This window comes from Dryas octopetala, chromosome 8 (genome assembly GCF_963921425.1).
Source record: "Dryas octopetala chromosome 8, drDryOcto1.1, whole genome shotgun sequence".
In the NCBI taxonomy this organism is placed as follows: domain Eukaryota; kingdom Viridiplantae; phylum Streptophyta; class Magnoliopsida; order Rosales; family Rosaceae; genus Dryas; species Dryas octopetala.
In genome coordinates this window covers 1,784,584-1,795,079 of record NC_141373.1, presented here as the reverse complement: position 1 = coordinate 1,795,079, position 10,496 = coordinate 1,784,584, and the positions used below count along the sequence as shown (strand labels likewise).

Below are 10,496 nucleotides of genomic sequence, written 5' to 3'. Positions count from 1 at the left end.
AACTCGTGGCAGATTTATAACTGCAACGATAACACACTTATTTTTGCGCGTACACATAACAAACTATACCGAACTTTTATCCTCTTATACAATTTAAACCAAAATCTTACCTTGTTATCTTTTTAAACCTAGTTCATTTGAACTCAAAAATAAATGAATATGCATCCAAGTTTCACATATTAAATAATGTGTTAGTGAGACTTTATTTGCTCATATTTCACTCACCCATTATTAACTTTATATAAATTATATTTAGTGCTAACAAATAAAACCTTTTTATAACATTTTTATGTCATTTTGTTGCCTACAAAAGGACTGTTTTATATTCCACTCATGGTTCACTCACTAAACGTGGAGCCCATGTAAAATTTTCTAAATTGTCAGTCGGACTTGTACGCGCATTGAAGCACGTTTGATTGGCGTATCCACTTGGAATGTCTACCAAAGGACATATATGTAATCAGACTCCTCATTTGGAAGAAAATTTTTTTTTGTGTATTTGATTTGCTATTTTAGGAAAAAACAATTTAATATGAGTGGATACACTGTATATATCTTTCTCTCTCTATATCTCATTACATATAGAAAGAAATACAAAAAATAAAAATATATATTCGTTACATTCAAAGTTGACTCCGTCCTGAGGAGACCTGGATCCTTCCTGAGGTGACAATTGAATTTCTGAGATGGCAATGGGCAGGTCTTTAATTCAGTTGGATTATTGTCCAATTCAAGACATCAAGGTTTGTTGGTCTCAATTAATTTTCTTCCAAGTATGAGAGGATGTAAATTCTAGTCAAAAGCAAAATAAAATTGACATAGAACCCCCCTCATTCAGTATGAAAGTATTAATATTTTATTTATAAAAAAAATTTAATATAAAATAAGTTTCTAATACTAAGAAGCCAAAAAGAAAAAGGGCCCATGGGCCGGCCCAATTAAGCCACAACCCGAACCCAACACAAGCACAAATAGGCCGTGGGTTATGAATTATGACGGGCTTAGGTGTTTGCTATTGGACCGAGAAGAGTACAAAATAATTATTAAATTATTTGTGAGAGAGCTTCCATTAGGACTGCCCCATCTGAGTTTTAACAATACCTAAAACACTCCCAAACACACCTGCATTAGTTATTACACACACGACACAAAAGGGGGAACAAATAGATACCCTTTGGAACAGACATTTGCTTCTTTTCCGTTCTTTTCTTTTTGCTTCTTTCTTTTAAACATTACAGTGTTATACAACTCCAATTTTATGTTTCCGGCTAAGTCAACAGAAATTACTTGAAAATAATTGATTAAATGAAATAATTGCAATACAAACAACTTGGAATTGTTACAGTTAGACTATACGAGCTTGCCCATCATCATTTGATGCTTCGCCTCTTCATAATTGGGTGGGCTTTGTGTACAAAAATGCAAAAGCTCACCCAAGACAATGATCCAACAACACAAGTATATTGAGCACTTGAAGCATGCCATCACTTTTTTTCTTTAGTCTGATCTTGGTCGATTTGAGCCACCCTTTTGATTATTGTACAATGGTAGTAGCCATCCAGACCCATGTTTTTGTTTTCCATAACACCGCCAATAGAGCACAAATAGAGCTACTATGACACCAACTGGAATAGCCCATCTGTCTCCAACCAAAAACAAAGTAAAAAACAATACTTCAACAAGTAATTTTCTCTTTCCAAATATATGACATGTTACATTGGTAGACTATCAATCTGAACATACATTCAAACTAGATTCTGCCTAATCATTGGCCTAGATTGACAGTCAGGTAACATATCATTAAGATTATTTGGCAAGAGAAAAATTCTCGTATATGAAATGAGGTTCAACCTTTGGAAGGGTGGAAATAAAGAAGAAGCGTTTTGTTACCTGTCCAAATCAAGGACGGGGCTGTAAACAAGTGTTTCCCATGTGCCTACTATTACATGCCAAACTGGGTTGTAGTAAAGAGACTCTGCCGACCAAAACATCCTCGTGTATGTCTCTAAGAAGATGAAGAGTATCCATGCCCCAATTTCAATCAAAATAAATTTTATGATAAACCTGCCAACCACCACCATGACAAGCGAGAAGGCGACCAACCAGTTGAAGAGCCTGTGATTATATTCTTTTATAAATAGAGAACGTGACTTCCCTAACATCTGCAAGTTAAAATAAAACATCAACATATGAACTTGAACATATCACACTGAATGGAACATTCCAACGTTTATAACAGGTCCTCTGTATTTGCTTGAACAATAAGTAGGCAAATACAGAAGAAACCAAATTGAGTTTCAGTTCTATTACCATGCTGTGTCCAAATGCTCCTCCGAGCATCAAAGTATAATTGAAAAGCAATGTTCAAAAATTAAAGGAATTTGCAACCCAAGTGAGAAAATTAAAGAAAGAGAAAGAAGAGGAAACAAATATAGACAATCCAAGGTATGCCTAACCTTCGACATGCGTTGCTCATAGTTTGTTTTTGCAGGTCCAACACACTCTAGCTCAAAACTTTGGTTGCATTGCAGGAAACCTGCATTGAATTTAGCCATGGAAGGAAGTCTGAGAACTTGAAGATGGTCCATTTTATCCTCACATCTGGTATACAACCCCTCGCAGAGCTTTGAAGATTGATATTCATTTGCCATGATGACATTCTTATACACCTAGACAAATTCCCAGAGTTTAAGAAGCACGGGTCATTTTTTAAAATTGCAGAATGTGTACCGATTGCAAGTGAGGGTGCCAACAAAATATGTGAGATAGATTTTTCATGGTGAGTTAAGGCAGAGAATAAGCACATGACTAAGGATGGAAGGGGTTTAAGGCTACCCTTCTTGTGAGCCCAGCAATTGGACCCTCTCCACCCCTCCCAACACACACACACACTCAATGCTTAGGGACTTATCACAGGCCACCCTAAACTTCCAAAACTGTATATGCTCTCAAACAGCTACGCAAGGAACATCGACCTGATCTGGAAATGTTAACCAGATGTTCCAAGGAAGCTGTTTTTAAATGCACGCTCACAGACAGATATGTAGTACATTGGAAGTGTCTATAGAAATCTGATATTCAAGTAACTTTCACTTTGCATACTTGTTTATTCAACATTCCATCCAAGCCACTGACCTGATCTACCATAACAATCCAAGATTCCTTATGTGCTTAAGTCTTCTAAAACTAATGTTATTAGAAAGTGCTCATACCTTTTCTATTTCTTCTTCTAGTTGCACGAGTGATTTCTTCGCATGGTGACGGCCAAAATGTTGCTGCTCAAATAGTTGCATTGCTTCCTCCACAGACCTTTTATGGTATTCTTGCAGAGATTGCTCTACGAGAGGTAACCCCAATTTTGCCATCCTTTCACTGTATAGCTTTAAACATCGCTCAAGAATACCCTTATTGAAAACCTCCACCAGAGAGCCTGTTGATGGGATCTCCCCTTTGTTCAAGGCTTCAAGGATCTGAAAGATGAATTGATGAAATGCACAAACTAAAATATAGAAATAAGGAAAATAGCTAAGATCTTTTCACTTTCTTCTTTTAACCTCTTTATAGATAGGATACTACATAACATTAACAGTAATATGAGTAGACAATGACCACTCTTAACAGTTACGGAAAAAAGTAAGTCATTAAGGAATCAATTTCAAGTGTGTGCAAGTGATTCAAGCATATCATCACTTTCAAGAGACATCAAATACCCAAGGTAAGAGTGATGGGTAAGCCATGGAAAAATTGGCCACTATGATCTCAAAAGTTGTCATATCCAATCAAACAAAGGGGTAATGAAACCAATCTGTGTGCCCAAATTAAATCTAGAGTGTCATGTCAACCACCAAAGGTGAAACCAACATGCTGAACAACTTATGATAATTGTCCCATTATAGTTGATTTTAACCAACCAACATTATATTAAACAGGTACCTGCTCCAGAAAAGATACAAACTCCTTGCCAGTTAGCAGTCTTCCCTGCACTATCTTTGGACGAATGATGCTAGAAACAAGCTGTTTTAGTTGATCCCTTTTTTTAACATATGCCGGGTCAAGCTCACCATCCTTCATATCACAGAGTTTAGTTCGCTGAAGGTGAGGCTGTTTGAAAGTTCAGAATCACCACAGAATCAGATCATATAGCAAACAAATATTTGAGAGGGTATATAACAACTAATAGTAATCATTAGTTTATGCCTCTCTTCCTCTGCTAGTCACACTTAATGGGTATGGGTCTAACAGGAAGCATATCCAAAACATGCCAACCTCATGTCCCATGCCCATGTCCTGTAATAGCCAACAAGGGAACTTCACACATCATATGTGTCATTTACAACAAATCTAGGTGGTTCGCTGTAAGTGTAGGATGCTGAGAGGCTTTTATCAGACAGTCACCCAACCACCAGATGGTAACCAGTATAACAAGAGCAATGGAAGGCCAAGAAAATGGGGGCAAAAACAGCAAGGAAAGAGGGAATACATACTTGCGGTAAGCTAAACGCTGTGCTATTATCGCCCATAACAGCCAAAGAATCCCGGATCTGGTTAACCTGATAAAGACACACAAGAAGTGTTGGCTTTCAATCCCCGAACAGCATCTCAGTGGTAAGTGATAATATAAGGAAGAAAATACCATATCAATATTTTTGTTGCCTGCAATGTCCAAAAGCACCCACTATCAAAACCTATGATAAAAGTGTAGCAAGTTTATGCAAATAAAAAACAGCTACTCTTGTGAATGGATGCATAGAAAAAAAACTAACCATCACTATTAGGGACATGAAGGAGAGCTTCATGCACCATTTCTTGCACAGATTTCCCTTCTGCAGAACACTCACAACAATGTCAAGTCAAGAACATTCTGCTGGAGGCTTGGAAAAAGGGTGGATAGGTAAAAGATAAATCTTGGTACATTGTCATTGGAACTTCTATGTTGCTCCTATTTAACTAAAAATAACATGCCACGGACACTTATTAACTTACGTAAAAAATCACGCTGGATGAGCCACAAAAGCTTTGCAGGTTCAAAAGCAACATCTTGCCCCTGAAAAAGAATCCAACCATTCACTTGTGTAATTTATTGCAAAATAATACACACGAGGGATAATGGTTTAAAGGATTGTGAATTACCTTCACTCTATTTGTCAAGTGAAATTTGCAAACAAGAAGCAAAACATGTCAGATTTGGTAACAGCAGAACAAATTAAATAAATTATAGTAAAGAAATAAAAGGAAGTGCAGACCTTCCATAAAATTCTTCAGCAAGCTCAACAGCAAATGACAACCGAGCAATGTCAGCTTCACGGATCTACACAAAATGAACCGAAAAAATCGAGTGAGATAAGGCAAATTGAGCTTGAACAAAAATTGGTCAGGGATCTGGTACATGCTTCTAATACTTCACAGGTTATACAACTCACCGTCTCAGGAAGGTTATAAATAAGCACAGAACTCATGACAGTTGCCAGAGCAAAAATCCTGCAAAAGCATACTCAGAAAACAAGCAGAATATACAAAATTTAAATGACAACCAAAGGAAAATTGAAGATTACATGATGACTTGGAGATTACCGGTCATCATATACGTTTGACTTCCCAACACTTTCAAATCCCTCAGTATCAAGGTAAAACACAGAAGTTCTTACTCCATCAATATCCAACTCAATCGGAGTTCCCCATACCCAAATCCCTGTAAAAGGCATAACGGCATCCTAAATTTAAAATCTAAACAAACAGTAAAGCACATCCATGACATCAAGGTTGCATGTACATTTACCTTTTGTTTTTGTGTCACGCATGTGTCCAACACCAAACCCTGTGGGGGCAAGCATTTCAAATTGAAGGTTGTTAAATTGTTCAAATCAAACAAGAAACGCAGAAAGATTAATCAAACAACATCCCGAAGGGATGAGGGGAAAATAAGTATGAACCAATAGAAGTCAAAACTACACCTTCATAACAAGAAAGGGAGAGCAGTTGATTGAGCAAAAACGATTTTCCAGAGCGGTATGGCCCAATAACCTATGCAGACAATCATTTGAATAGAATCAAGATGAACAAAAAGGAATAACAAGTACACTTTACCAAGAGAAAAGTAAGAATGGTTAAAAAAACAATGCATTGAGATGTCATAAAACTTTTGAAAAATATATTTGTTTTCATAATTTTCTACCATGTGTGTATGTATGGAGACTGAAAATATTCTGTTCAAGATGTGAACTTGAACTGGAATTCACTTTCAAAGTTTGGAGACCGAAAATATTATTTCTGCAACAATCTCCATTTTCTAAACACAAATTTATTAATGCAACATGTCTAAACTTTGTTTGGGTCCAGGATCAGTTTCCAATATATGGCTCCAAGTTACTGGCCACTCCATAAAAAATGTATGGCTTGACCACAAAACAAGAAAGTATATATGATCAAGGGACAATGTGAAACCTAAAGAAAATGAGATCCAAGCAGATGCAGGACTGCTTGTTTCATGCCATATTAGCAAACCCTATAATGAAACACCACTGCCCTGTAGCCTAAGTATACTACTCCAGCTTTACAAAGAAAATTTAAAGATCCCCTTATAATCTTTTTATATTAGGTAATATATACAAAGGTATCTGTTGAACTTAGCCAAGAGGAAGACAAAATCATGAGTACTAAAGATGCAAAGGAAAACAAATCTAAGTCTTACTGCAACAGCTGCAATTGGGGTTGTTATTCTTTCAATGGCCTCCAACCCTTCCCTTGAAAGACGAAGTTTTGTATGACCAGGATCTGGTTCCACAATAGGAAACCTGTATGTAGTTTTCAGAACATGAGCAAAGGTAGTTTTCAGGCAACAAATACAAACAAATTCTCAGAATTTAAAAAAAAAATAATAACAATGTTTTAATATATATGCGCTCAGTTCTATTAACTACGTATTCACTGTGACATGCTTCTGGTGGACCTCTAAACTTTATCCTTACGTAGCAATCATTTCCAGAATTTTAACATAACAGAGAGCAAGGTTTCTGATGTTCTTGATCCTACTTGTTCTCAACTTCAGATAGCCACCCCAACTATCTTGTATTGGCAACAACCTACTTTAAGAACAAACATTCTTCAACCTTCACAATGTAAAGCACCTTCTAACTATATTAAAATCTCCTGATTTGGCTGGCAATCTCGTAGCACTATATTATTCTAATTTTCCTTGTTACAAAAGTGAATTTAAATAACCACATGAATTATATTATCAATTGGCTCATAGATGACAAGAAAATACAGTTTATATAAAGCACCAACTTCAGGCTGTTGCAAACAGTAAACGACATAAAAGTATTTTAAAGCTCCTGTTTGTTTCTGGAAGTACTTGTCCTACTCTTTATGGTTCTGAAATTTGTTCCTAGATGCATCAAACGTACTTCCAGATCCATAACAAAAGTCGCCAAATTTATCATGAACATCACTAAAAGCATATAACACCTTCATTGTAATGTTGTTCACCATGTACGATAGGCAAGCATTAAAAAACAGCTCCTACTACCCTACATCCAACAAATTCATAAGCTTTCCAATTGATCCAATTGGCATCAGATTCTCTAACCAAAAAGAAATAAATGCTTCAGATTCAAACAAAGAAACTTGCATAACGTAATCACTTACGCTTGGTGAAAATCCTCAATTGAGAGAGACCCAGATGCGAAAAAGCATAGAACTGTCGAAATAAGCCAAAACCAATGAGAAATCTCCATTGGTAGGAACAATGGCAGAGGAGAGGCTTTATCTCCCAAATGTGGTAGAGTTACAAGGAGGTTCACAGAGCTGTACAGACAAAGCAATCATAAGGAATGCCAAGAGGGAGAGAAGCAATTGCGTTTTGCAGACAAGCGCAGTGTAAAATGGGATCTAGGAAAATGCAGACAGAAAGTGTACGTTAAGAATCGTGCACCGCATGCGAGCGGTTTTTGATTTCGCATACAGAGAGAGGTAAGCTCAGGAAATGGGTTTTGTTCCGAAAAGTAGAGGATTCGTGGCCTGATATGGAGGAAGTGATCTGATCGGGGTTTAATTGCGAATTTACGGATGGGTCCGAAATTTGGAGTCGGCACAATCGAAGGGAAAAGGGTATTTGGGTAATTTGGAGGGTGTTATTGACCTTGTGTTAAACTTTTTTTTTTTTGGTCAAACCTTGTGTTCAACTAAGTAGACAATATGTGCGACTAGGATTGAACGCTTAATTATGATTGGTTTGTGTACGCTGTTTGTATTTTATTAGCCATGACTAAATGTGAAAGCCTCTCGACCAAAACTAGTGACTATGTGTTGTGTAAGAAACTCGATTTCAACGTGGCACATTTGTTGTCCCATCCTCCTTACATTACATTACACATCTCTTGTTGATATTTTCTTTATTTAAAATATAATTAGTTTTTTTTTTTTTGCAATTAGTTGTTTAGACTTTAGAGCTTCTAAATACACGTCTCTTAACATTTCAAAAAATATAGTTTCACAACAAATTATATTTGTTGTATTTGGTATCATGTATCACGTCATAGTATGTCCCAACACGATACAAATGTAATTATATATGACTTTTTTTTTCTTGGATAAAATTTCGCATACTTAATTTATAAATAAAAATAGCAACTTCGAGTATAATCATTAAAATTTTCATATAAAATTTATATAATTACAAATAAACTTAGGGAAGAATGTTGCTCTAATAGAGAAACTCTATAACCTTTTATTTTATAAAAAAACAGTTTTAATTTGTATCAAGCATCAGTGCATCACATTCACATCACATTATACAATCTATTTACATTTACAAAAAATTTCAATGATTCTAAGTCGGTATCAATACATGGATAACGAACTCACTCAATCACACACAACAAGTATTATGAAACAACAACTCTTTTACCCTAATAACCACTTATGTGAGCATCATGTGAAAATTTTCAATTTTGTAATGTAATTGATGAAAAATCTAATATTTCTTTGGGTGCTATACACTATTGGGCCTGCCCCAGTTTTAACAAAGTTCTCCCTAACGCTTGGGCTTGTCCCAATTTCAACCCAGCAAATAAAGCTGCCAGGGCTGGCCCACTCCTTACAACATTGTTTTAGGCCTTAGCCCGTGCATGAAGGGCCCTGGATTTTTCCCTTATCATTTATTTGATTTTTTTTTTGTGCTAAGCCCATGCCTTATTATTTACTATTAAAAAAAAAACATATATCACCTTCTAGGTTCTTTTTGGTCAATAGATGATAGATCACCTTCTAGGTTGTAACTAAAGGGAACCAATTAACATTAACTAATTGTTTGATTACTGAGTATTGATTTTAAGTGGTCAAAGAAATCCACAAGACTTTACTTCTTTGTATTGTGGAGAGCTAGTCAGGGTGATAGATATTGTGGAAATCACTCAGCTGGTTAGGCAGCTATGAAAATCTGGTGAGACATGTTAGGTTAGGTTAAGGTCACTTAAAAGGCTTTTGAATTTGTGGTAACAAAAAAAAAAAAAAAAAGCTTTTGAATTTTTCTTTCTGAAATTTAATCAGTCTAAGTACCCAAATTTGTATTACCCCCTTTTTACTATTTAAAATCTTAAATGGCACGTGATTTTTTAATGTGAATTTGAACGTTGAGTAACTCAAAGATGACGTTTGCTTAAAATAGTTGTTCACGTACTCTTACACATCATTAGATGTCAACTATAAATATATGTGAAACTTATTATAAGATCGAAATAAGTACATCATGAATAGCTGGCAATTACACACTACATGATATTCATACGCCAACATGCGTGTGTATACACGTTCTTGTATGAACAAGTCTTTGCTCATATATTATGTGTGCTGGCTATTCTTATGTCATTCCCACACTTGTGAGTATGAATGGAATCACATACTCATTACTCATTTACCAGTAACCTTTAGCTTGGTCATGCATCAACAAATTTTCACATGCAAAAACCAAACAGAAAAAAAGAGGGTTTGTACACTTTCTTTGAATAACAAAAGGAACCCACTTTTGACAAGTCCTCATCAAAGTATGTAACATATATGCATATATTCTGCAAAGTGGTCCAAAAAAATGTACACAAAGATGGGATTGGATTGGATTGGAGGAAAGAGGGTACGTAGGAGATCATGTTTTTGGATCATCAGACATGAAACGAAACTCTCGTGTCCTTTCCACACCGACAGTACACAAAAGCTTAGCAGCTGCAGAGCTTTGAAAGTCACAACGTACCCACAGGAATTGAAAGAAAACCACTTTTCTTCTACTTAATTTGTTGTTGATGATCGATCTTCTTCTTTGTTATTTGGAAGGAGCCTTTGGCTAGGCCAGGACACATAATAACCCACATTAACAGTACGTACTGCTGTATATATTGTCCAGTATTGCATGTGTTTGGCAACATAGTCAGTACTGCCAGGGATAGCTGGTCCCTCTTATATACTGCTTCACATCACAGCTCATTTAACATAAGTAGGCAGATGTC

At 36.0% G+C, this 10,496-nt stretch overlaps 1 protein-coding gene across 1 annotated transcript; it reads right to left on the bottom strand.

The window, feature by feature from the left end:
• Positions 1-1,283: 1,283 nt before the first annotated feature.
• On the bottom strand, positions 1,284-7,969 carry LOC147275821 (Guanylate-binding family protein). Its single transcript, XM_086254059.1, is given in 17 exon segments — positions 1,284-1,639; positions 1,891-2,162; positions 2,457-2,669; positions 3,213-3,470; positions 3,934-4,101; positions 4,485-4,550; positions 4,634-4,653; positions 4,764-4,823; positions 4,984-5,044; positions 5,131-5,198; positions 5,233-5,308; positions 5,421-5,478; positions 5,572-5,689; positions 5,777-5,815; positions 5,952-6,021; positions 6,689-6,791; positions 7,645-7,969. Coding segments are annotated over 17 exon segments (1,881 nt in total). The 5' UTR covers positions 7,734-7,969; the 3' UTR covers positions 1,284-1,497.
• Positions 7,970-10,496: the final 2,527 nt, after the last annotated feature.